This window comes from Oncorhynchus kisutch, linkage group LG3 (assembly GCF_002021735.2).
Source record: "Oncorhynchus kisutch isolate 150728-3 linkage group LG3, Okis_V2, whole genome shotgun sequence".
Lineage (NCBI taxonomy): Eukaryota > Metazoa > Chordata > Actinopteri > Salmoniformes > Salmonidae > Oncorhynchus > Oncorhynchus kisutch.
The window spans coordinates 67,225,820-67,252,334 of NC_034176.2; the positions used below are offsets into that span (position 1 = coordinate 67,225,820).

Consider the following 26,515-nt stretch of genomic DNA (forward strand, 5'->3'; position numbering starts at 1 on the left):
ATTGCTGCTCACTCAGTGGCCCGCCTTTGTGAAGGGACATGGGCTATAAAACTTTTCAAACACGACCTCTTCTCCCTTCCTATATAAAGCCTTGACGACAACAGAACTTCCTGTTCCGATGAGGTAGGATGACGGTCCTATGTCAGAATGGTTCAGATAGTAACTACAGAACGAAGCCAACATCAGCATGAGCAACCAAATTGCGAATGGTATGAACATTGAACTCTTATTCACGACAGAAGTGATACCTCCTAGCCGTTGAGTTAGCGACCGCAGCTGCAAACGCAGGTTAGGAAGGAGCAGGCATAGTATCCCATCTACCACATAACGACGTTACGACAACGTATCCAACTGACCACCAGAGACATTCTTCAAAGGACTCGGTTGGGCAACACGGACTTCCATCTTCAACCAACCTACTGAAGCACAGCTCAGAGTAAATATTTATTGCATTTTCCTTTTCCAAATGGGCGGTAATTTAGAATGCATAAGATACTGTATTTACGATAGCACAGCTTCGCCTTTGTTCCTGTCTTCCCGCTCTTTCACTCAACCCAGCCCCTTTTCCTTTGTGTAACAAGCTGTCATATCTGTTCCACCCGCCAGGGACGTTTTCCTTTATGACGTCATTTGTAATCAAGTTATGATTGAATTATGTGCATGTGAGATTTGTTAGGTATTTAGTAAATAAATAAACCCAATTTTGTATTGCTGATTCAAATTGTTAGCCAGGGTTCTTGCAGATAACCAAGAATTTACAACTTTCAGATGAGACTGAATTGAGGTGACGATTGATATCGACTGCTATGGATGTAAAATATTACTCGGTCTTTAAGAGTTTATTCGGAAGATAACAGCTCTATAAATATTATTTTGTGGTGCCCGACTCTCTAGTTAATTACATTTACATGATTAGCTCAATCAGGTAATAGTAATTACGGATAAATTATTTTATAGAATAGCACATCATATCACTTCATCCGGCATAGCCAGACACGACAACACCTACTTTATTTTTTACATTGTAGAATAATAGTGAAGACATCAAATCTATGAAATAACCCATGGAATTATTTAGTAACCCAAAAAGTTCAAATATATATATATTATATTTTACATTTGAGATTCTTCAAAGTAGCCCCCGTTTGACTTGATGACAGCTTTGCACTCTTGGCATTCTCTCAACCAGCTTCATGAGGTGGTCACCTGGAACGCATTTACATTAAACTGGTGTCTCTTGTTAAAAGTTAATTTGTGTAATTTCTTTCCTTCAAAATACATTTGAGCCAATCAGTTATGTTGTGACAAGGTCGGGGTGGTATACAGAAGATAGCCCTATTTGGTAAAAGACCAAGACCATATTATGGGGTCAAATTGCTGCAAAGAAAACACTACTAAAGGACACCAATAATAAGAAGAGAATTGCTTGGGCCAAGACATAGGAGCAATAGACATTAGACCGGTTGAAATCTGTCCTTTGGTCTGATGAGTCCAAATTTGAGATTTTTGGTTCCAACTGCCGTGTCTTTGTGAGCTGCAGAGCAGGTGAATGGATGATCTCTGCATGTGTCGTTCCCACAGTGAAGCGTGGAGGAAGTGGTGTGATGGTGCTTTGCTGGTGACACTGTCAGTGATTTATTTAGAATTCAAGGCACACAACCAGCATGGCTACCACAGCATTCTGCAGCGATACACCATCCCATCTGGTTTGAGCTTAGTGGGAATATCATTTGTTTTTCAACCGGACAACGTAACAACACACCTCCAGGCTGTGTTAGGGCTATTTGACCAAGAAGGAGAGTGATGGAATGCTACATCAGATCACCTAGTCTCCACAATCACCTGACCTCAACACAATTGAGATGGTTTGGGATGAGTTGGACCACAGAGTGAAGAAAAAGCAGCCAACAAGTGCACAGCATATGTGGGAATTCCTTCAAGACGGTTGGAAAAGCATTCCAGGTGAAGCTGGTTATGAGAATGCCAAGAGTGTGCAAAGCTGTCAAAGGGTGGCTACTTCGAAGAATCTCAAATATATTTTGATTTGTTTGACACTTTTTTGGTTACTACATGATTCCATATGTGTTATTTCGTAGTTTTGAGGTCTTCACTATTATTCTACAATGTAGAAAATAGTAAAAATACAGAAAAACCCTTGAATTAGTAGGTGTAGCCAAACTTTTGACTGGTACTGTATAATAATAAACAAACTATGTTATACTCCTAACTCAAATGTGTCACTTTGTTCTAGAGTACAATGATTTAATGGTACACGAGGACTTACTATACTCATGAACTAAAAACTCCACAACTTAATGACATGGTACAGGTTTATTTTCATTAAAAAAGTTACAAAAATATTTAATTCACTAAACCCCCTCCTGAGTGCATTCACCCACCATCTCCCTCCTTTTAGAGAGAGGTGTTTGAGTTAGAGTCTGAATGCATGGTGATGGGATAGGTGGTCAACTTCTGAACATTACAGTATCGTCCTGTTGGCTTACTGAAACATCCCCTAACCAAGAACCTCTTCCCTCATAGTCACCTCCTGTTCCCGTACGACGTCCCCCTGGAACAACCCAGTGGTTCGGTCCACTGTCTGCACCGGACTGCTCTCTTGCCCAGAGTCCCTTCTTAAGCACTCCAGCTCCTCCCTCTCCCTTTGCATCCTTTCCTTCTCCATCTGCAACTCCACTCGCTCTCTCTGCAGGTCTTCCCTCTCCCTCTGCAGGGAGCGGGCCTCCTGCTCCTGGCTTCTCCTCAGAGTCTCCAGGGCCACCTTCTCTGCAGATTCCTCTCTGGTGTTGGCCCGACGTAGTGTCTCCAGGAGCTCCCTCTGCTGCTCCAGCGCCCGTGCCTCCTGCTGCTGAGCCCTCCTCAAGGCCTCCGTCAGCTCACGCTCCCGCTCCAACACACGCACCTCCCCCTCACATGCTCCCATCAAATCAAATGCATCTACAGAGTGAGAGAAAGAGAGAGCGGAGACAGGAAAGACAGCATGAAATCAAGAGCTCATTTTCTCCAACTTACGTATTTTCATAAATGAACACACATATGAGCATCAGTTCTTCGAATACAGAATTTTGGGATCAATTTGAGCAACACCGATACGCACACATATAATCATTAGACCTACCTGGAAATTTCCCTGGGCTTTGTTTCAGTGCTACCCCTCCAATTCTCCTTGACAGGTTGGTGTGTTTTGGGCCTGGGTCGCAGTCTCTACGCAATGTTTTCTGGACGTCGCTGGTCTTCTGTTTCTTGATGTGGCCCTCCAGGCGAGCAAAGGCCTCTGGATGTCTCTTGGAGAGGTGGCGCAGCAGGTTGCTGGTGCTGCTCTGGTGCTGGATCTTCTCATTGCAGATCAGACAAAGCGCGCGGTTCTGCTCGCCCAACCGCTCGTAGTGCGTCCACACGGAGCTCCACTTCCGGCCAGATGGTGTGGCCCCTGCACTGACCTGGCTCACAATCACAGCCCCGGTGTCTCTGACCACAGCGTGATCCTCTGCTGCCTTCAGGATGCCGTTGATGGCACTTGCGATGTCTGCGTCACTCACCGAGGCTGCCTGCTCTGGGGGCTGCTCCTCTAGCGCTACCTCCACTGAGACAAGTGTACCAGCAAAAAAAAATGTTTTTATAAAAAAAAAGTTATTCCACTGAGGACTGTCTGACTCACCCATTCACCTAAAAATGTGTTGCTAGCCAACTTATCGTACAGCTACAATACATGGCCAAAAGTATGTGGATTCATGGCCTTCAAATTAGTGGATTCAGCTATTTGCTGATGGGTATATAAAATTGAGCACACAGCCATGCAATCTCCATAGACAAACATTGACAGTAGAATGACCTTACTGAAGAGCTCATTGACTTTCAATGGGACACCGTCATAAGATGCCACCTTTCCAACAAGTCACCTAGTCAAATTTCTGCCCTGCTAGAGCTGTAAGTGCCGTTATTGTGAAGTGGAAACATTTAGGTGAAACAACAGCTCAGCCACAAAGTGGTAGGCCACACAAGCTCACAGAACAGGACCGCCAAGTGCTGGAGCACGTAGCTCATGAAAATCATCTGTCCTCAGTTGCAACACTCACTACAGAGTTCGAAACTGCCTCTGGAAGCAACGTCAGTACAAGAACTGTTCGTCTGGAGCTTTATGAAATGGGTTTCCATGGCCAAAGCAGCCTAAGAACACCATGTGCAATGCCAAGCGTCGGCTGGAGTGGTGTAAGCTCACCGTCATCGAAACTCTGGACCGGTGGAAACACTTTCTCTGGCGTGATGAACCATACTTAACCATCTGGCAGTCCGACGGACTAACATTGGTTTGGCAGATGCCAGGAGAACGCTACCTGCCACAATGCATAGTGCAAACTATACAATATGGTGGAAAATAAATAATGGTCTGGGGCGGTTTTTTATGGGGCGGGCTAGGCCCCTTCGTTCCAGTGAAGGGAAATCTTAACGCAACAGCATACAATGACAATCTAGACGATTCTGTGCTTCCAACTTTGTGGCAACAGTTTGGGTAAGGCCCTTTCCTGTTTCAGCATGAAAATTCCCCCGTGCACAAAACGAGGTCCATACAGAAATGGTTTGTTGAGATCAGTGTGGAAGAACTTAACTGGCCTGCACAGAGCCCTGACCTCAATCCCATTGAATTGAAACGCCAACTGCGAGCAAAGCCTAGTCGCCCAACATCAGTGCCCGACCTCAATAATGCTTGTGGCTAAATGGAAGCAAGTCCGCGCAGCAATGTTCCAACATCTAGTGGAAAGCCTTCCCAGTAGAGTGGAGGCTGTTGTGGCAGCAAAGGGGGGGACCAACTACATATTAATGCCCATGATTTCGGAAGATATGTTCGACAAGTAGGTGTCCATATACTTTTGGTCATGTTGTGTATTTTACATATGGTGCCTTCAGAAAGTTCATACCCATTAACTTTTTCAAAATGTTGTTGAGTTAGTAAATTTAGATTTTTTGGGTCACTGGCCTAGAGACAATACCCCATAAGGTCAAAGTGGAATTACATTTTTACAAATAAAAAAGTGAATAGCTGAAATGTATTGAGTCAATAAGTATTCAACCCCTCTGTTATGGCAAGCCTAAATTTGTTGATGAATGAAAATGTGCTGAACAAGTCACATAATAAAGTTGAAATAATAGTGTTTAGATTGTCATTATGGAGGAATCCATTTCCAACCCTTGTTCCATAAAACTAGAACTGCTGCGCATCAATAAACAATGGTAACAAAGCACAGGAAAACAACTTTAGGCTCAGTAAGAGCGCATTAGATAAACTGCATTCTAACGTCGACTTTGTTTCTGGAAAACCATATCAAGCAAAGGGTTTTATGCATGCTCAGTTCTTGGGTCTCGAGCACTGCGCGAGTGGACATTCGAAATGGAAATAATGTAACTCCCTCACGTGCTATGGGGGAAAGTTCACAATTATTTAATAAATAGCGTATTGCTCCGTTTGTTGTTATGCAATTCTTAATGACCATGTTAATTTAAAAAGGAAGTTATCAGTTGTGATCATGGTCACAGCTCTATCACGAATGTATCATTCTCCACATTTCATTGTAGACTTTTCCCTGAAATTAGATGTTGGCCTTTCAGGGGCTATAAACTACCTGCAACTAGCTCAGCAAACCATGGAAAAGTTGAATTGCAATCATAAACGCAGATTTTTCAGTAGCCTATGCCGATTGAAATAAAGAAATCTCGCAAATAGGCCATTTATAACAGTTTGTAGCCTTAACATCTGGCACATAATGAAGGCACAATTGCCAGAAAAATTATCCTGTCAGATTTATCTATAGTTACGCACATGCATAACTATAGTGTTTGAGCCCTGAATGCTGATTGGTTGAAAGCCATGGTATATCAGACTGTGTACCATGGGAATGACGCCAATTTTTTGTTTTGTTTACATAGCAATCAGGCTCCTCAGGGGTTTGTGGTATATGGCCAATATACCAGGCTAAGGGCTATGGCCAAAGAACAGCACTTAGCCGTATGTGGTATACTGGCCGTATACCACACCTCCTAGGGGCTTATTGTTTAATCATAGCAGTCAAAACTATTTAAATCGACATCCATTGATGGAAAATAATCTGGAGAGATTAATAAAGGCGATTTATGTATGTTCTCTTGCAACATTCTTATACTTGGAAGAATTATTATTTTAATGGAAAACTGAATTTTGGTTCTTAACTCACTTCGTAAAAAAAGTACGTAGATACTTCTACACCTGCATTGCTTGCTGTTTGGGGTTTTAGGCTGGGTTTCTGTACAGCACTTTGAGATATCAGCTGATGTACAAAGGGCTATATAAATACATTTGATTTGATATTCCTTAATTCTCTCGATAAAATTATGGAAAAAGGCTTTCCTGGATAAATGTGGCAATTCTGAGGCTGCAAAACAACATTTTAGGGCTAGTTTTCAGACCTTGTGGGCGGGTTTTCAGAGGTCATTGGGTTAGACATTTTTACTAGACCTGGCAACACTGCTTGGCTTGTTTAATTACCCTAAAGTTGTAGACATCCTGCCCCAAAAGAGAGAATGTTATCACAAGTCAGTTCGTAAATCAGCATGTTTCTCCGCGATCAATATATTGTAACGCTGAGTCAGCTGATTCGGGACACAGACAGCATAGCTGCTAACGTTACAAGCTAGCAAATTTTTGGTAGAAGCATTCAGCATTGTGTGTGCAGCATAATATAGCTAGTTGGTAAGTAGCATTCCATTCATTTTATACGAAGTGTGACTGGCTCAGCTATCATACTAGGTCTTCCCATAGACGCCCAGTCATTGAGCTGACGACTATCCATATGGGCTAACACTACCATGGGCTAACACAATGGAAACATTTTCGACGGAATAGCTAAACATTGTCTGCATCAAGCGTGGGTTGACGAATGAAAGTTTGATACACTTTACATTCGCATTACCTGATATCCGAGTATGATAACGTATCCACATAATATCAAATCATACCATCACAATAGTCTTCACTGTTCATCATCATTGGTTGACTGTTGTCGTCCGCCGCCACAGACCGCCTATCTTTTGATGCTGCCGCGCTACTATACTCGTTCAGGTGTTTGCTACGCAAATGCCTTAGCATGTTCGTGGTGTGGCCGCAATGAAGGACGGTCTCCAAACACAGCAGACAAGTCACTTTCTTCTCATCTACGGCTCTGAAAAAAGACCAAACGACACTTCGCTTTCTAGGCGCCATCTTCCCATAAACGTCTCGTCAGTCGTCACTAGTTACCACAGCCTCAATGTCTTAACGCTAGCCATTTCTAGAATCTATCTTATTAAAACGTGGTTTTAAACCTCACCTTAAGTAAACTGCCAACCTTATGCATAACCTTAAATGAAGACCACATTTTTATTTTCATGAATATGTACGATATAGCCCTTTTGACTTTGTGGTTGTGGTAACTAATAGACGTCTCGTCAGCAACACTAAAAAGGTACTTCCGGGTCACGGAATTTCTGAAACGTTCTAAAGTCACGGAGAGTCGACTGTTAGACCCGATTGTGTATTTGTGCACATGCGCTTGGCTAGCCACGTGTTATCAGGGATTTCTATTGAAAAGCAGTTTGTTTTATCTTCATACTTTCTTTGATTTTGGTGTCACATGCTGAAAATTGGCAGCAATCGTGTCATAGCACTGCGTATGCAACAAAATGCACAACCGAAATTGCTGACATGTCAGAACATTTTCGGGACATCTGACAGGGGTCTGGCGAACAGAACAACCATCATAGGAGAGTCCTTGACACGCTCAAACTACACGAGTCCCGTATGTTCTGATCCTAGCCTAAGTTCTTATGATCCTAGGCCAAATGCAGAGGATTTTACCCCGATCATGAAAATTGGTCTGGAACTGCAGAACATGGCAAAATCGTGTAGCGAGTTGCTTGAATGCTGGAAAATGACACACTTCACAGGCGTTTTGCCTGCCACCTATTTTTATTTATTTATTTTATTTGACCTTTATTTAACCAGGTAGGCAAGTTGAGAACAAGTTCTCATTTACAATTGCGACCTGGCCAAGATAAAGCAAAGCAGTTCGACAGATAAAACGACACAGAGTTACACATGGAGTAAAAACAAACATACAGTCAATAATGCAGTATAAACAAGTCTATATACAATGTGAGCAAATGAGGTGAGAAGGGAGGTAAAGGCAAAAAAGGCCATGATGGCAAAGTAAATACAATATAGCAAGTAAAATACTGGAATGGTAGTTTTGCAATGGAAGAATGTGCAAAGTAGAAATAAAAATAATGGGGTGCAAAGGAGCAAAATAAATAAATAAATAAAAATTAAATACAGTTGGGAAAGAGGTAGTTGTTTGGGCTAAATTATAGGTGGACTATGTACAGGTGCAGTAATCTGTGAGCTGCTCTGACAGTTGGTGCTTAAAGCTAGTGAGGGAGATAAGTGTTTCCAGTTTCAGAGATTTTTGTAGTTCGTTCCAGTCATTGGCCTATCGTATTTGCAGTCTTCATCGAAAGCCTGCAGCAGAGGACTGAAACCTCTATCTCGTCTAAATTAGCAACATTGTGATGCAGTGCACTTTTGGTCGGTCTAATTGTACATCCAACATTTGAATGAGACCCCAATTCCTAGGGGAGATTGGAGCCGTCATTCAATTAACATTGTGTTATATGTTTTACTTTACACTACTGGAAGACATTTAATCAATCATTTTTGAAAATCCTCACTTCTGAGTAAATTAAACACGCACGGAGGCAGCAATAAGACTGAGATATTTATTAACTTGGGAAGTAACACGAGAGCACAGTATGTTTTCACAGCCGCTGTCCCCCCCACTGAAAACAAAATCACAGGTATTTGTGTGTAACAGTGATAACACCAAGTAAAACTGAAATGATAACTTAAAAACACAAAATATAAATATTCATTAACAAACGTATAGCTTATTAGACACATTTCCACTTCCTGAACACATTACTTAAATAAAAAGCATACAGCCTTTTCTTAGTAAAACACAAAAGTAAAAAATAAATAAATACAGTAGTCTTTCCACCATATAGTCAAGACACATTCTATTCACAGGCTTGTACACAGCAGAGGTTGTAGTAGCATTTTAGCAGTGCAGGAGATGCTGATATAGAATATGGTATCAACAAGCAATATAATAAAATATACATCAAATAACTGAAAGTCAAGGGCGGTTGCATATGAGTAACTCTGCTGTGATGGCAGTCTGATGATACGCATCTTCTTGTAAACTCTACGAGAAGTTGTAAAGTTAGATTTGTTATGAAATTCTTGAGTTAGTAAGTTACTCTTAAAAGTAACAGTTTGTGTATAGTACACATGTATAAGAGATAATCCTACATTTCATCTGTGACATGTATGTAAACAACTCCAAACATTTCTTACATCAGCAGAAGTAGTGAGGCACAGTGAGAAACTAGTGTGAATACTTAACACTTCCTCCTACAAGGTGTTCACTGATTAGACAGGAATGTGTGTGGGTAAGGTGAACTAGGGTCGGATTGGCTGGAAAATGTTTAAAAAAAACACAGGCATGCACACACAAAAACTCTGCTGAGAAGAGTTGACATCAAGTAGAAGGTGTGCCCACCAGTCTGCCTGGCTGTGGCTGCTTGCAGAACAGGATGCTGTGGCTTTGAGTGTGGCCCTTATGCACGGAAGAGGTCACCAGACACAGGGTAGTAGTTGATAGGGGACAGTCTCCTCAGGACAGGCCATAGAGGCTGTCTGAAGGTCATTTATATTAGTATGTGTGTATATAAACGAGTACTCAGTTCTTGTTTCTCTGCAGCGCCTCACAGAGGTTTTGGTTGGGATCTGGTTCCTGTGTCATGACCTCCACACTTTCCCACTCTCCACTGCGGCTTGACCGTTTCACCGCCTCCACCACCGTCTGCACATACAGCCCATCCTCAAACGTCGACGCCATGGCAACTGGCCCCCGCGCCCACGACCGACGCTCTTCCTGTGCCTGGAAAGCATCTTTTAGAGCCTTAACCATGGAACCTAGCCCCCGCAGGTGTGGCAGGGGGACATCCTTGACCTCTTGTCCTGTCCCTTCGCTGTCCCCTAGCAACAGCTCCTCCCCGTTCCCTCCATTTCGCTGCCCATACAGCTCTGTCCCCCTGGCAATCAGCCTCCCTGCTGACCCAACAACCATCACCTCGTGGACAAAGGCCCCCGGCATGTTGAAGTTCAGAGTCACAGTGCAGCACACTCCTGACCCAGTCCCAGGTCCAGAACCTCCCATCAGCATCTGGAAGAAACAGAAGTCATCACTGGTGACTCGGCGAATTCCGCGGATCGCTCCATTCTGCCGCACAAACGTCCTGAGTAGGCCATGCACCCGTATCGCCCGTGCTCCCATCAGGTGACTCAGCAGGTCCACGAGGGTAGAGCCAACTGTGTGGAGTCCGCCACCCCCCATCAGCTCCTCGCAGGTCCAGCCGTATGATTGATCGAGCAGACTGGGGCCATAGACGCGGGCGTCACACACCTGCAGCTCACCCACGTATCCCTCTGCCAGCAGCTGCCGCATTGCTATGAATGCCGGGAGGAAGCGCAGAGCATTACCCACAATGCTCAACAACTGGGGGTAGTACCGCGCCGCAGTCACCATCTTGAACGCGTCCACAGCGGTAGCAGCCTTCTCACATACCACATTCTTACCTATCCCTGAGAGAGAAAGAGAGAGAGAGATGTTCCTGAAAAGCACCTCTATGCTTCAACAACCACCATGTGTGTATGTAGGTTGTGGCACTATTTATTAACTGTGTGTGTGTGTGTGTGTCTATGTGCAAATATAACCTCAGCCCTGACCTTAAAGCCCCACCCAACTAAGGGGTTCCACCAATCGACCGACACAGAAGGAGGAAGAACATACTGTACAGAACCCTCTGCCGCGCACACACACAAAGAGCAAGTCCCTCCCTCAGAGCAGGGAGGGACCTGCCGGTTGTTTGACACACTCTTAGGAAGCAGGAACTAAAGCAGGAAGCTAAGGTCAACGCTCAGGAATTCACCCAGATAAGACAGTCAATTCACCTCCTCTGACATCATAACCTACTAGTACCTCAACTCACGATTCAGTTAAAGCTTATTGGCAACTATTGTAAATCATTTAGAATACAGTGAAAGAGTGAGAAAGAGGAAAAGAGAGCCTCAGCCATGGAGAGGGAAAGAGATGGGGGGGGGGGGGGGTATGCGAGGTATGAGTCCAGACAGATTAGAAGAGGAATGCAGCCAGTAGTGTTCAGAGACTGTACTGTTTATGTAAGTTTGTGGAAGCATCGCTTCCCTACGGCCTCGTCAATTACTTGCTATGAAAGCACAGTAAGAGTATTTTGTGTGTTTGCTGAATGTTGTGTAGGCACTGTGCCAACATTTGTGGTGTAAACACTGGGATTGTTACTGTGATTACCAAAACTCTCCCACGGGGCAGGAAAGAGCCCCAGTCTGCCACACTTCCTGGGTGGGGCTGGACACTATAGAACCCAACTGTGTGTGTGTGTGTACAAGCGTGCATGCATTTGTGTTGTCTTACCCAGGGCTTTGACGGCAATCTGCCGTGTGAGTGGGGGTGAGATGTAGATGCAGACCAGGTCAACATCAGGGTGCAATAAGACATCATCTGATTGGCTGGTGTGAAACGGAATGCCCAGCTCCTGCGCCAGGGATCTTGCCTCCTCCTCGCTTCTCCCCCAGAGCGCACGTACCTCAAACCCTTCCCCCCGCAGCAATGGAACTAGCATCCGTGCCGTACTCCCTGTGCCAAACACACCAACACCAGGCAACATTGCTGCCACTCCTCTTCACTGTATGTCTGGTCTGCACCACACAGACACGCAAGCATCCCAACGTCGTCCTACTCCCACCACTCTTCTCTCACAGTGGTAGTATCTGCTGTATGCTATTGCCTGGCAACAAAGAAAATGTTTTATAATTATTATTATGTACAATGGAGACTAAACGTTGTTTTACTTTTACATATATTGCACGATTTTGAACGTCCACGACTACCTGCTCCTCTGTCCAACTATCTACAGATTGTAAGACCAGATGTGATTTAACCAAAGATTTTTGGTATCCATTACTGCGAGATACAGGCTTGCCTATAAAACACGTTGCCAGAGGTTTTTCAACTAACCTGGTATTGATTGAGATAGATGGGTCCACCCCAAAGTGTTGCATGTCACAATGACACTGTCTCGATCAGTGAGAGAAGATTTGAAATAGACAAGATGGCGCCGTACACATTGTTGGATTACTTCATGGAGAAAAACATTAATTCATTTTAACAATGGAGAATTTTAGAAATTCAAAACGCACCACCTGAAACTGGACATTTTAGAAGATATGTTTGGCTGAATCGAGAATTAGGAGTGTCGCCAATGCCAGGTTAGTTGAAACTTATTCTCTCAAACAATTTGATATTCATACCCATGGTTCTATGGCTGATAACCAAGTAGTTCACACTACAGAACAGCAAAGACTGCTACTTATGCATGTGTGACATAAGCAGAACCATAGCACTCAAACTCCCTACAGCCCCGATGCTGTGTTTCAACATCTGGAAACGTCAAATCATCGCTTGTGATATGGCCCTTATCTCTCATCAACGAGAAAAAAATCCTTCAGATAAAGAAGATACTTAATGTAGAAGTTTTGCACAGTTCCATACAGCTATGGGTGCTTCCATTCTACCAAACTACATGTCAAGTTATGTTTACACACAGGTGTTCGGAGCATGCTAGATTGCTAATTTTGTCTTCAGTCTGTTTTCCCTAAACAAGTGTTGTAACATTGAGATATGGCGGTGTGGGAGCACTAACCCTATCAAGGTGTGTATAAATATAACCCCTTATTTTCTGAAAAGTATTTTTTGCCGATATGAAAAATGAGGTCCATATGCTTCCAAAACCTAACCGAATGTGATGCATGTTAATGTTCAGACCGAGTATAATGTGTAATGGAACTAAGAGTCATGACCTAGGGCTAGGCAGAACCACATCTGGACTGAACAAAAATATAAAGGCAACCTGTAAGTGTTGGTTTCATGAGCTGAAATTTAAAAAATCCCAGAAATCTTTCATCCACACAAAAAGCTTATTTCTCTCAAATTTTGGGAAAAGCTTACTTCTCTCTAATTTTGTGCACAAATTTGTTTAAATCCCTGTTAGTGAGGATTTATCCTTTTCCAAGATAATTCATCCACCTGACAGGTGTGGCATATCAAGAAGCCGATTAGACATGGTTATTACACAGGTGCACCTTGTGCTGGGGGACAATAAAAAGCCACTAAAATGTGCAGTTGTCATAGCAATGCCACAAGTTGAGGGAGCATGCAATTGGCATGCTGACTGCAGGAATGTCCACCAGAGCGGTTGCCAGATAATTGAAAGCTCATTTCTCTGCATGCTAATGGCAAGGATCTATACACAATACCTGGAAGCTGAAAATGTCCCAATTCCTCCATGGCCTAAATACTCACCATACATGTCAGTCATTGAGCACATTTGGGATTCTCTGGATAGATGTGTATGACCGCGTGTTCCAGTTCCCGACAATATCAGCAACTTCGCACAGCAATTGAAGAGGAGTGGGACAACATTCCACAGGCCACAATCCCCAGCCTCATCAACTCTATGTGAAGGTGATGTATCTTGCTGCATGAGGGAAATGGTGGTCACACCAAATACTGACTGATTTTCTGATCCACGCCCCTACCTTTTTCTTTAAATTCTGTGACTAACGGATGAATATCTGTATCCCCAGTCAAGTGAAATTAATAGATTAAGTCGTAATTTATTTCAATTGATTGATTTCCTTATATGAACTGTAACTCGGTAAAATCGTTAATTGTTACGTTTATTTTTGTTCAGTATAGATAGGTTAGCTTGTTAGCTAACATTAACTAACCAGTGGCTGGGGAGGCAGAAGCCCAGGGGTCCTGGATAAGGATTTTAAAAATCGATGGGATCTTTATAACCACTATTGTGTCTAGGATATATTTGTGGTCAGCTAGGGTACCTTCGTTTAGCTCAATGACTTCAGCACCGCCGATTGTTAGGAGGCTATGCCGTGTACCTGCTGATGTGATGACGTTCCCCGCCTCCGTCAGACTCCCGGTGGTCGTTTAATCTGTGGCAGCAAGACTCACCATCCAGGTCCAAAGTTCATGGTAACAGAGCAAGATTCTCAATTTATTCACATTTCTGTATTCTGTCCAACAGTTGACTTTTCGAGGTTCACTTTGGGCATCCGCGTTCGCCCAGCATCCGTCTTTCTTCACGAAGTTGTCCTGATGAGTCTGCGCAGTGTTGTTGGAGCGACACAATTCCAGTCACGCCCATCTGAGCAACGCCCGGACTGGTTTCGAGGGGGAGGGGGGAGGGGGGGAAGCCATCAAGACCCACGCCATTGGCCGTTCGATAGCCAATGGGCTCTCAGCAACGCTTTCAACTCCTCGTTCGAGGAGAAGCAGTCTGCCTGCAGCAGTGCCGCGTCCAACCAGCTAGTTCGATTGACTGACAGCGAGTTAAATGCGACGCTACATGTAAATTAAGCAAGCTAGCTAACGAATTAGATATGGTTTACGAGTATAATTGCTTGTTTTCAGATACAAAAATAGTTTAAGTTGCATCATTGACAAAGACATACAAACATTGGTATGACAAGTTGCACTTCATGAAATCAAGAACAAAAACTGGCGACTTTGACAGACTGAGCAGTAATTTACACTGGAAGAAAGTTAAAGACAACTCGGTAAGGTAGCTAACGTTAGTTACTGTGATTTATCTGTCGATGATGTGTTACTCTGAAATTACATGTCTGTACACTTTTATTCCAATAACGTGTGAATGTCGTTACATATAAAACGGCACGCACCAGTATCATGAAAGGTAATCGACCTAATGTTAATTCAGAAATATTTTAATGCATGGCATGCAAACAAAAGTATTAGTTATTATATTAATGCCATTTTTACAGTTATGTTTCCATCAATGACGGGTAGGCCCCCCTATTAAAAAAGGGACTTATTATAAAATGTAGCCTACGCTATGATATTAGATATCTATTTTCATAGAGTATTATTACAATCAAACCTATTCACACTGTTTTAAATTGAAGTGTGCTTGATGTATCTGACACCACAAATTAAGTTCCCTCTGTGAAAATAAAGATAGTCATATATGCTATGTTTTGTTATGATGTGTTTCCAATAGCCTTAACTTGAATATTGAATCCATTTGTCATGTGAGTGCTGCAACTGGACTGTGCTGTTTCTCTGCCACAGGCTATTTACTTATGTACAAGACACATTCTAATTGCTCTTCCATGCTGGCAACATTTCTGTCCTTTGTTTTCCCATATGTAGAGGGTCCAAGTGGGAGTGAGGTCAGCGAAGGAGGGGCAAGAGGAGTTAGCAGAGTAGGCCTATATGTAACCTGAGCTGGATGTATGATATGGGATATTTTATGCAGATAAATGGTTAAGTCATGATCTACCATGATCTATTTCCGAATTGGTTAAAATAAGGTTAGGTTAAGGGGGTTGGGGTTGAAGGTCCAATGCAGCTGTTTTTATCTCCATATCAAATCATTTCTGGCCTGGGGTAAAATATTAAGTACCTTACTGTTATCGTGTTCAATTAAACAAAAAAATAAACAAAACAAAATTCTTAGCGAAGAGTGATTTCTCAAGCAAGAATTTAGCTAGGACTGTCGGAATGGTCTGATTGGAGAGGGGAAAACTGAAAATTAGTTATTGGCAGAGAGGTTTGGAAATCTATTTCATATTTGTCTGTTAACTAATTTACTGCCTGGTGATGTCACTAGCCAGGCCAAAATGCCATCCCACCAAAGCAGGATGAAATTCCATGCAGTCTTGTCAAACAGCTCTTACACTAAAAGGGCATTATAATAATTTTCACTATATTATTCCAACCTCAGTGTCGAAATATACAATATATATGGCCTCAGAACAACCTCAATACATCGGGGCATGGACTTTACAAGGTTTCGAAAGCTGGCCCATGTTGACTTCAATTTTATTTAACGAGGCAAGTCAGTTAAGAACAAATTCTTATTTACAATGACAGCCTACCCTGGCCAAACCCTAACCCACACGACGCTGGGCAAATCACGGCCAGTTGTGATACAGCCTGAAATCGAACAAGGGTCTGTAGTGACACCTCTAGCACTAAGATGCATTGCCTTAGATCGCTGCGCCACTCAGGAGCCCTCAATGCTTCCCACAGTTGTTGTCTGAGATCCCCAAAGATTGGAAAGCTGCCGTGGTCATCCCCCTCTTCAAAGGGGGAGACACTCTAGACCCAAACTGTTATAGACTTATATCCATCCTGCCTGCCTTTCTAAAATCTTCGAAAGCCAAGTTAATATACAGATCACCGACCATTTAGAATCCCACCGTACCTTCTCCACTATGCAATCTGGTTTCCGAGCTGGTCATGGATGCACCTCAGCCACGCTCAAGGTCCTAAATGATATCATAACCGCCATCGATAAAAGACAGTACTGTGCAGCCATCTTCATCGACCTGGCCAAGGCTTTCGACTTTGTCAATCACTGCATTCTTATAGGCAGATTCAATAGCCTTGGCTTCTCAAATGACTGCCTCGCCTGGTTCACCAACTACTTCTCAGTTCAGTGTGTCAAATCGGAGGGCCTGTTGTCCGGACCTCTGGCAGTCTATGGTGGTGCCACAGGGTCCAATTCTCGGGCCGACTCTTTTCTCTGTATACATCAATGATGTCACTCTTGCTGCTGGTGATTCTCTGATCCACCTCTACGCAGACGACACCATTCTGTATACTTCTGGCCCTTCTTCGGACACTGTTAACTAACCTCCAGACGAGCTTCAATGCCATACAACTCTCCTTCCGAGGCCTCCAACTGCTTCTAAATGCTAGTAAAACTAAGTGCATGCTCTTCAACCGATTGCTGCTCGCACCCTCCCGTCTAGCATCACTACTCTGGCCGGTTCTGACCTAGAATATGTGGACAACTACAAATACCTAGGTGTCTGGTTAGACTGTAAACTCTCCTTCCAGACTCACATTAAGCATCTCCAATCCAAAATTAAATCTAGAATCGGCTTCCTATTTCACAACAAAGCCTCCTTCACTCATGCTGCCAAACATACCCTCGTAAAACTGACTATCCTACCGATCCTTGACTTCGGCGACGTCATTTACAAATTTGTCTCAACACTCTACTCCGCAAATTGGATGCAATCTATCACAGTGCCATCCCTTTTATCACCAAAGCCCCATATACTACCCACCACTGTGACCTGTATGCTCTCGTTGGCTGGCCCTCACTACATATCCGTCGCCAAACCCACTGGCTCCAGGTCATCTATAAGTCTTTGCTAGGTAAAGCCCCGCCTTATCTCAGTTCACTAGTCACCATAGCAACACCCACCTGTAGCACGTGCTCCAGCAGGTATATTGCACTGGTCATCCCCAAAGCCAACACTTCCTTTGGCCGCCTTTCCTTCCAGTTCTCTGCTGCCAAAGACTGGGACGAATTGCAAAAATCACTGAAGCTAGGGTCTTAAATCTCCCTCTCTAACTTTAAGCATCAGCTGTCAGAGCAGCTTACCGATCACTGTACCTGTACACAGCCAATCTGTAAATAGCACACCCGACTACCTCATCCCCATATTATTACTTACCCTCTTGCTCTTTTGCACTCCAGTATCGCTACTTGCACATCATCATCTGCACATCTATCACTCTAGTATTAATGCTATATTGTAATTATTTTCAAGTTCTGTACCAAGTAGATCCCTCTGGTCCTCTTGCACTTTAGTTACTATGCCCCGTGGCCTCTGGAATAGCCTGGCAGAGAACCTGAAGGGGGCAGAAACTGGACATATTTTTAAAAAAGCTTAGCTGTGATTTTCCTTTGGGTGCTTTTTAGTCGCTCAGTTTTTTACATTTTTTTTTATCCTCCTCTTGTTTCAGTTTTTTATTTGCATTATTTTTTTCCTCTAAAGGACATTGCATAGCATTCCATGTTTGGAATATGCTCTCCTTTTCAGGAGAGAGCTTTACCCCCATGAGGGTTGTATGTAGTGTGTTCTGTGTCATTGCTACACAAATCTACTTTTATGAGGTAATAATTTCCTGTGATAAATTAAAGGCAAAATAATATCAAATTGCCTAATCTGACTAGATGAAGCCCCAATACCTTCATGTGTGTTTTTTATAAAGACTCATCTACTCATTGATTGTGGGTTTTTCACTTGGATCATAAAGTCAATCACTTTTCTCCTGTCTTTGATGTTAACCTGTCCTGTTATTCCTGAGTCTTTGGAGGCATTTACAGCCTTCAAAATATATAGTCCTCTGAAGAAATGTCTACCTTAATACCAGAAAAACGTCATAAATGTCATACACATCTATTAGGTCAAACACACCATTTCAATCAGATTTTACCTGCAGGATGTGGAACCAGCACAGAAGAACATGAACATTTGGAAATACTTCCTTTATGGCCCCCACCTCCTCCATATCTTTGTAAGTCATGAAGGCCCTAGATGTACTGTAACAATAAGAAAGAAAAGGGGCCTCTCGGATGGCGCAGTGGTTAAGGGTGCTTTACTGCAGCGCCAGCTGTGCCACCAGAGACTCTGGGTTTGCGCCCAGGCTCTGTCGTAACCGGCCGCGACCGGGAGGGGCGACGCACCGGGTTAGGGAGGGTTTGGCCCGGTAGGGAAATCCTTGTCTCATCGCGCACCAGCGACTCCTGTGGCGGGCCGGGCGCAGTGCGCTCTAACCAAGGTTGCCAGATGCACGGTGTTTCCTCCGACACATTGGTGCGGCTGGCTTCCGGGTTGGATGGCGCTGTGTTAAGAAGCAGTGCGGCTTGGTTGGGTTGTGTATCGGAGGACGCATGACTTTCAACCTTCGTCTCTCCCGAGCCCGTACGGGAGTTGTAGCGATGAGACAAGATAGTAGCTACTAAAACAATTGGATACCACAAAATTGGGGAGAAAAAACAATAAGAAAGAAAAATGTTAAATTTAGATTCATAAACTATAGAAAATGACTTGGTTATGGCAAGTCATAGTTATTCACTAGAAACAGTTATCAAGGAGGAGCTGTACAAATACCTTGTCTCAAAAGTCATGAGCAACATTTTGCTGGGGGGGTCTATTAACTGATGATAAACGTTGCCACTGGGAAGCCATGCCCACTTTCATCCCTGACAACTAGTGCGTAGACTGCATAAGCATAAGTTGTGAGGCCTGAAATGTCATTGTAATATTATTGATTTACAGTTGAAGTCGGAAGTTTACAAACACTTAGGTTGGAGTCATTAAAACTTGTTTTTCAACCACTCAACAAATTTCCTGTCAACAAACTATAGTTTTGGCAAGTCTGTTAGGACATCTACTTTGTGCATGACACTTGTGCAAGTCATTTTTCAAACAATTGTTTACAGATTATTTCACTTACCTCACTGTATCACAATTCCAGTGGGTCAGAAGTTTACATGCACTAAACTGACTGTGCCTTTAAACGGCTTGGAAAATCCCAGAGAATTATGTCATGACTTTAGAAGCATCTGATAGGCTAATTGACATCATTTGAGTCAATTGGAGGTGTACCTGTGGATGTATTTCAAGGCCTACCTTCAAACTGTGCCAAGACCTCAGAAAAAAAATGGTAGACCTTAAAGGCAATGCTGCCAAATACTAATTGAGTGTATGTAAACTTCTGACCCACTGGGAATGTGATGAAAGAAATAAAAGCGGAAATAAATTCGCTTTCTCCTCTACTATTATTATGACTATTCACATTCTTCAAATAAAGTGGTGATCTAACTGACCAAAGACGGGAATTTCTACTTGGATTAAATCTCAGGAATTGTGAAAAGCTGAGTTTAAATGTATTTGTCTAAGGTGTATTCATCCTGGTTCATCCTTGGGAGCAATTTCCAAATGCCTGAAGGTACCATGTTCATCTGTACAAACAATAGCATGCAAGTATAAACACCATGCAGCAGTCATACACCTGAGGAAGGAGACGCGTTCTGTCTCCTAGAGATTAATGTACTTTGGTGCGAAAAGTGCAAATCAATCCCAGATCAACAGCAAAGGACCTTGTGAAGATGCTGGAGGAAATGGGTACAAAAGTATTTATATCCACAGTAAAACAAGTCCTATATTGACATAACCTGAAAGCCAGCTCCGCAAGGAAGAAGGCACGGCTCCAAAAACGCCATAAAAAAGCCAGACTACTGTTTGCAACTGCACTTGGGGACAAAGATCGTACTTTTTGGAGAAATGTCCTCTGGTCTGATGAAACCAAAAATATAACTGTTTGGCCATAATGACCATTCTTATGTTTGGAGGGAAAAGGGAGATGCTTGCAAGCCAAAGAACACCATCCCAACCATGAAGCACGGGGATGGCAGCATCATGTTGTGAGGGTGCTTTGCTGCAGGAGGGGCTGGTGCATTTCACAAAATTTAATGCCATCATTAAGAAGTAAAATTATGTGGATATATTGAAGCAACATCTCAAGACATTAGTCAGGAAGTTAAAGCCTGTTTGCAATTGGGTCTTCCAAATGGACAATGACCCCAAGCATACATCCAAAGTTTTGGCAAAACGGCTTAAGGACAACAAAGTCAAGGTATTGGGGTGGCCATCACAAAGCCCTGACCTCAATCCAATAGAAAATGTGTGGGCAGAACTGAAAAAGCGTATGCGAGCAAGGAGGCCTACAAACCTGACTCAGTTACACCAGATCTGTCAGGAGGAATGGGCTAAAATTCACCCAACTTATTGTGGGAAGCTTGTGGAAGGCTACCTGAAATGTTTGATCCAAGTTAAACAATTTAAAGGCAATGCTGCCAAATACTAATTGAGTGTATGTAAACTTCTGACCCACTGGGAATGTGATGAAAGAAATAAAAGCGGAAATAAATCGGTCTCCTCTACTATTATTATGACAATTCACATTCTTAAAATAAAGTGGTGATCTAACTGACCAAAGACGGGGAATTTTTACTTTTGTGAATTGTGAAAACCTCAGTTTAAATGTATTTGTCTAAGGTGTATGTAAACTTCTGACTTCTGTATATAGTTTTAAGTTTCACGTTATTGCCATACTCCCCAGAATGTGAAGCGTCCATAAAAAGTAGATTCTTCCCACCCTAAAATATTTTCTGCCTTTTGAAGTATGAGTATTTGTGGTTGATCTGTTGCTCTGCAGAGGCTGATGGTATAATATCTCACTCTTAAGGTCTGGTTTCACAAGCGAGTCAACACTCCAGGAGTCGTTTTCATGATGCCTGTCCAGGGTCTTCATTCGATTCTTTAGGTACAGGATTTCCCTGAGAGATGGAAAGAATCTCCTGTCCGCCATGTCAGTGTACCCCCTGCTCTTCGCCCAGTTCATGGTACTGTTGGCAATTTCGTGGCATGCCTTGCCTTGAAGAGACAAGATCTCAATATATGTGACCAGGTCTGGGTGGATGCTGTTTGTCACATTCTCAGAGTGGGAATTATCATGGTCCTTGTGCTCCAGCATCTTTCTGGTGATGCACACTTTTGAGGTGGGCCCATGGTTGATGTCAATGGACACATAGACCTTACAGCTGTTTGCCGTGGTGTGCTGTGGCGACTTTCCTCTTGCCTTGTGTCGTTCATAGTAAAAATTACGGGGTTGTGTATTTCGACTTTTGCAGACATATGACCCATCAAGGTCACGGATGTAGTTTTCGATATACTCCTCCACCTCTGCCCTACTACTCCTTTTGAAAGCGCTCTCTCTTAATTTAGAAAGATACTTGTCAAGAAATCCATTCTGGAAGAAAATCACAAATACAGCATATCATTTCACTCCTCTACGTTTACCTTAAACTGCCTCTACCCCCCCCCCCCCCCCCCAACAATCAAATTGTTGTTCAATTTTGGGTTAGTGGGGCCCCTCAGCAGCATTTTTTTTAAACAGGCCCCCAATTCGCTAAGTCCCTTGCAAGTAGGCCTATAGAGAGCACTCTCTTAGAGGTGAGCTGAATTACCTCTGAAGTGATAGGCAAGTCGAAGAGCGCTCGCTTGTACATCAACCAAAAGCTATTGTAATATTTTACATTATATACAAGTCCATTGTAATGATGGGTATTAAATCCTAGACAATCATTTTCATCAATTACTGAGCCTTCACCTACCTCTCTCCCCAATAGGTTTCTTCTCACACAAGTACCCTTCGGAAGGGAAGACACAGGGGACAGCTGATTGACAGATAATTAACGTTTTCATATATTCAAAACCAGGAAGTTTAGTAGTAAAAGGCAAGGTTTTAATTTATTTTTTCATCAACTGCTAATCAGCAATTCCGCTTTATTTAACAGACATATGTACATCATTGTTATCAACCTCTTGCCCTGGGCTCCCGAGTGGCGCAGTGGTCTAATGCACTGCATCTCAGTGCTAGAGGCGTCACTACAGACCCTGGTTAGATTTCAGGCTGTATTTACAACCGGCCATGTTTGGAAGTCCCATAGGGCACTTTGTTATTAACTGACTTGCCTAGTTAAATAAACAGCCTTATACCCTGACTACACCGCTCGCGTCAGGTCCGCGAGCATTGCAAAATAGATTTAGGAATCTGTTATTCAATTATTGCACCCACGCTGCTTGCGCTCGCCAACGAGCGTCTGCTTTGCCAAGGGCTAAAATAGAAGCCATTCCTATTTCTGACACAGATCGCGCTGCCTCTCACATCTCCTCATTGGTTTATAGAAGCAGGTACTCACGTGCCATCTCCTCATTGGTTATACCCACAGGGTATATTTGTCATTGCCACAAATACAAACTGTTTTGCCGGTTGTCGTGATAATACTATGAAAGTGAAGATGCTAATCACCATATAAGTTCAAAGATGAAAAGGCCTGGAAGGAGGAGAGATGACTAGAAATGATTGGGTTGAGCGTTTTGTGTGGATTAATGTTTATGTCCCAGGACAAATAAGCTAGCAACAGCAAGCTAGCTAAATAGGACAAATTAGCTAGCAAGTGCAAGCTAACTACCTAAATTGCCATACATGTTAAATGCTTTTCGACCTGTCTCCAGCTATTTTAACCTGCATGTCGTGATCGCGTTTGGTGTAGGGAACAAAATAAATGTATGCACGATAGCGCACGCGCGCAGCCGGTGTGGGTTCCGTGTTAAGGAACATGGCAGAAGGACACAATGCAACCAACGTTATACAGACAGAGTGGGAGGAGAGAGAGGCATTCCATCACCAGCATAACTGTAGTTTTTGTATCTAAAAAAAACAGAAGTTCTACTCGTAATCCTATCTAATTCGTTAGCGAGTTTGCTCAATTTACATATAGCATGTTATTTGGCTCACTGTTGGACGGTAGCTACTTTGACGCTTTGGGCGAGGGATGCAGACCGATTCTCCTCGGACGCGGTGGTAGAAGCGTTGCTTTTGTACCCATTTCCTCCAGCATCTTCACAAGGTCCTTGCTTCGAACGGCCAATGGCGTGAGACGTGGGTCTTGATAGATTGGGAGCGTCACCGAAATAATATTTATGTTCGTGCGGTTCCGGGGGGTTACAAACTGATTACGCTTCGAACATACCGACTGGGTCATTGCCACAGTGCTGCATAACATTTTGCGCAGCTAGGCAACTATACCGAGGCAGGTATATTTTGCCAGACGGTCGAATGCGGTTGGGAGAGAATCATTTTCGCAGTATCCTCAAAACCGTCTTTTTGACACAACTGCTGAAAGCTACAGGGACATAAACACAAAAAATGCTGCGTGTCCACGATAGTAGGATTGCCAGGTAAATTTGGTAGTGAGCTTGTATTAAATGTGTCTAGCTAAACTAGCCAATGAGTTGTGTGTGTGTGTGAAAGAAATGGTAATATAATTTGATCTTTTTCAATTTGGTATTTATTTCACCAGGTAAGCTAGTTGAGAACAAGTTCTCATTTACAACTGCGACCTGGCCAAGATAAAGCAAAGCAGTGCTTTATTATGATAGTTACTACCCCTGATAACTTGCCCAAATAACCATGTTTTAAAGAGTGTATGCAAGAGAGTGAGTGTGTATGTCAGGTTAATAGAAATGATGGTAGATACTTCCCCTTATCATTTGGTCAGATAACTCTGTACAGTAGGTGACATTTACATGATAGCTATCTAATAGCTATAGTTATGCTAGGTGATGGTTTGGCTTATCCTGTTCATGTCTATGTAGAAGAAGACTGTGGGAGGAAGTGGAGAGGACTCTGGGACAGGTATCAGAGGGAGAAGGGCAGAGAAAGAGAACAGGTCTGAGTCAGCAGCACCTCCTGAGATTATTATGACCCTCCCGGGAGTGACCACTGAAGGCCTTGAACAGGATGTGGCCGTGGAGACAAATGAGGAGAGAAACATGGAGAAATGAAGAGGAACAACGTCACACCAGCCCCCAGATCCACTCAACTCATTTCAGCAGAGGCTCCTCAAAGCCATCGAGAGGGATGCAGCCCAACCTGATCCTCACATTAAGGAGGATGAAGAGACCCTCTTTGCCATGAGCCTGTTGCCAACCCTGAAGTGGCAGCCTCAGCAAAGAAAAGCAGCAATCAAGGTTAAAATTCATTAGCTGCGTTTTGATGCAGAGTTCAATGGTATGTTTTTTTCCTCTCCATTACACAGGTAGTGTCATAAGTATTGTGTCAGTGAAGTAAAGTAGGTCATTTTTTACATTATACTCATGTACACTAATTGATATTTCAGATCAAAGGATTAACTTGAGGAAAATGTATAGCTGTTGTTTCTGGGTTAGAAAATATCCTAAAACAGTTTGCAGTCTAAATATTTGCCTGTCATATTCATCTTTTGATTTAAAATACAAAATTCCATGAGTAAACAGCAAGAATTACCAACTTTACCACACTGTGCCAATATTTATTCCACTAACTACACTATACAAGTAGTATTTAGTTATCATGAATATCACATTTTATGGTGTTATTATGTAATTTTTATGTGTTGTTTTTCTCTTCCCTTCCAGAGATAGTCAATTTAGCCAACCAGCTCACAGGAAGGACAGTAAGAGGAGATTTATCTGGTTGATGTTTTGACCTTCTCCTCCAATGGGTTTTGAGCGGGAGGTGAGGAGAGAGGGCATGAGGAAATGCAACTGAGACATTCCAACTGTCCTTATTCCGCTTACTATCTCCTTGTTAGTAGGCTTTTTTAGTATGGAATTCATAAAGTAAATAGTTTCTCAATACTTAGGATAGCATTCATTATTAGTTGTACATAGATTGCATGAAACCTGACACTGGAAAATTCCGATTCTCTTGTTCTTTTACAAGACTAAAGGTGAAATGCGTGTTTACCTGTATTGTGGCTACACATTCACGTTTCATTTTTTCAGACACACACCACTCCTCTCTGTCCCTCAGATCTCCAGTGCCCTGCCCTTTCTCTCTTTATGGCCATGTCTGAAGTTCCTTACTACGTCTAGGCTTTGAGTAGTCCCTGTATCTGTCTGCAGCTGTGCCAAAAATACCTGCTCTTTTTGTTCTCTTACAGGCTACACATTAATTGTTGTATTTTTACATGCACACCCACACACAACTCTTTCAATAGTTTTTATTTTTTGTAACATTTTTACAACACATACCTGTCATGTTCTTTCCTGTACTTGAATACTTATTAAATTCGAATGTTTTCATAGTCAGTTTAATTTGTTTATTAATATCTCATTTAGACTTAATCTGCTTATTTCTTCCCTACACCTTTTGCAGATCTAACACAAGATTAAAGTAAAAACACATTCGCTTCCTAATTAGTTTTTTCTCCACCTGCATTTTGTCAGAGCAGTGAATATGTTGGTAAACTGTACTCTTTGTATGGACCCAAGGTTAACTTTTCCCATTATCATACTAACTGTATGTCGTATAACCTTAGAGGTCTTGCTCATCTGATGTACCATGCCAGGTGTGTATAATACTGATGTTAATGGGAGAGGGAAGGGGTTAAGGTGTGGTCTTTACTCCCAAATTTCACTTAAATATAACTTCCAAATGAAGAGAAACAATGAGACTTAAAGTAATCTGGGGGAAAAATGCAATTTCATGGACAGCGGTGGATGGTTCTTAAAATAACCTTTGTGTTAGGGGGCTCTTCAAAGAGCTGTTTCACTCCACGGCATATTGTCATGGGACTTCACCTGCTGGTGATGAAGTAGGTGGTCAGCTTCTCCCTCACCTGGAGTGCCTGTCTGGGGGTGTTGTTGGCACATGCCCTGGTGACATCAGGTAGGTGACCATTTGGCGTGCCAGTCTCCACCCGGAGCGGCTCCTGGAATGACCTCTGCAGGTAGTTGTGGAGAACACACATGGTCTTTACTCAGGCATCAACATTTGAGGGGCTGAGACCAAGCACTCCCCAATACATCGATAAGAAACAT

The 26,515-nt window shown here is 42.9% G+C and overlaps 2 protein-coding genes and 1 long non-coding RNA gene across 10 annotated transcripts; 1 reads left to right on the plus strand and 2 right to left on the minus strand.

Annotated features, from left to right (window-relative positions):
- Positions 1 to 2,312: 2,312 nt before the first annotated feature.
- LOC109888271 (scaffold attachment factor B2-like) lies at positions 2,313 to 7,382 on the minus strand. Its single transcript, XM_020479456.2, has 3 exons — positions 7,006 to 7,382; positions 3,137 to 3,601; positions 2,313 to 2,955 (listed from the first exon to the last, which is right to left on the minus strand). Exons 1-3 carry the CDS (start codon positions 7,247 to 7,249, stop codon positions 2,516 to 2,518), a joined length of 1,149 nt encoding a protein of 382 aa, XP_020335045.1. The 5' UTR covers positions 7,250 to 7,382; the 3' UTR covers positions 2,313 to 2,515.
- A 1,403-nt stretch (positions 7,383 to 8,785) lies between these two features.
- Positions 8,786 to 14,416, minus strand: LOC109888289 (glucose-fructose oxidoreductase domain-containing protein 2). 6 transcript variants are annotated; one of them, XM_031811952.1, is made up of 4 exons: positions 14,138 to 14,416; positions 11,595 to 11,967; positions 10,398 to 10,726; positions 8,786 to 10,307 (listed from the first exon to the last, which is right to left on the minus strand). In XM_031811952.1, the coding sequence occupies exons 2-4, from the start codon at positions 11,845 to 11,847 to the stop codon at positions 9,822 to 9,824; spliced, it is 1,068 nt and encodes a 355-aa protein (XP_031667812.1). In that variant the 5' UTR covers positions 11,848 to 11,967; positions 14,138 to 14,416; the 3' UTR covers positions 8,786 to 9,821. The 6 variants fall into 6 exon arrangements, with proteins under 6 accessions (XP_031667812.1, XP_031667818.1, XP_020335059.1 ...); XM_031811958.1 differs by lacking the exon at positions 14,138 to 14,416 and adding an exon at positions 13,542 to 14,050; XM_020479470.2 differs by having other exon boundaries at positions 8,786 to 10,726; positions 14,138 to 14,412.
- LOC109888321 (uncharacterized) lies at positions 13,367 to 25,779 on the plus strand. Of its 3 annotated transcripts, none has more exons than XR_004206646.1 (3): positions 13,367 to 13,703; positions 24,308 to 24,722; positions 25,109 to 25,779. It is a non-coding gene; the product is annotated as an uncharacterized LOC109888321 (long non-coding RNA). The 3 variants fall into 3 exon arrangements; XR_002255119.2 differs by lacking the exon at positions 13,367 to 13,703 and adding an exon at positions 14,469 to 14,815; XR_002255120.2 differs by lacking the exon at positions 13,367 to 13,703 and adding an exon at positions 22,850 to 23,890.
- Positions 25,780 to 26,515: the final 736 nt, after the last annotated feature.

What these genes read in the sequence shown, in the direction of transcription:
- LOC109888271 (XM_020479456.2), bottom strand. Translation starts at nt 7,249, where the DNA reads ATGGCGCCTAGAAAGCGAAGTGTCGTTTGGTCTTTTTTCAGAGCCGTA. An exon ending in CAGTGAAGACTATTGTGATG is followed by an intron (nt 3,602 to 7,005) that starts GTATGATTTGAT and finishes CACTTGTCTCAG; the next exon opens with TGGAGGTAGCGCTAGAGGAG. An exon ending in AAGCCCAGGGAAATTTCCAG is followed by an intron (nt 2,956 to 3,136) that starts GTAGGTCTAATG and finishes CTCACTCTGTAG; the next exon opens with ATGCATTTGATTTGATGGGA.
- LOC109888289 (XM_020479470.2), bottom strand. Translation starts at nt 11,847, where the DNA reads ATGTTGCCTGGTGTTGGTGTGTTTGGCACAGGGAGTACGGCACGGATG. An exon ending in GATTGCCGTCAAAGCCCTGG is followed by an intron (nt 10,727 to 11,594) that starts GTAAGACAACAC and finishes TTTCTCTCTCAG; the next exon opens with GGATAGGTAAGAATGTGGTA.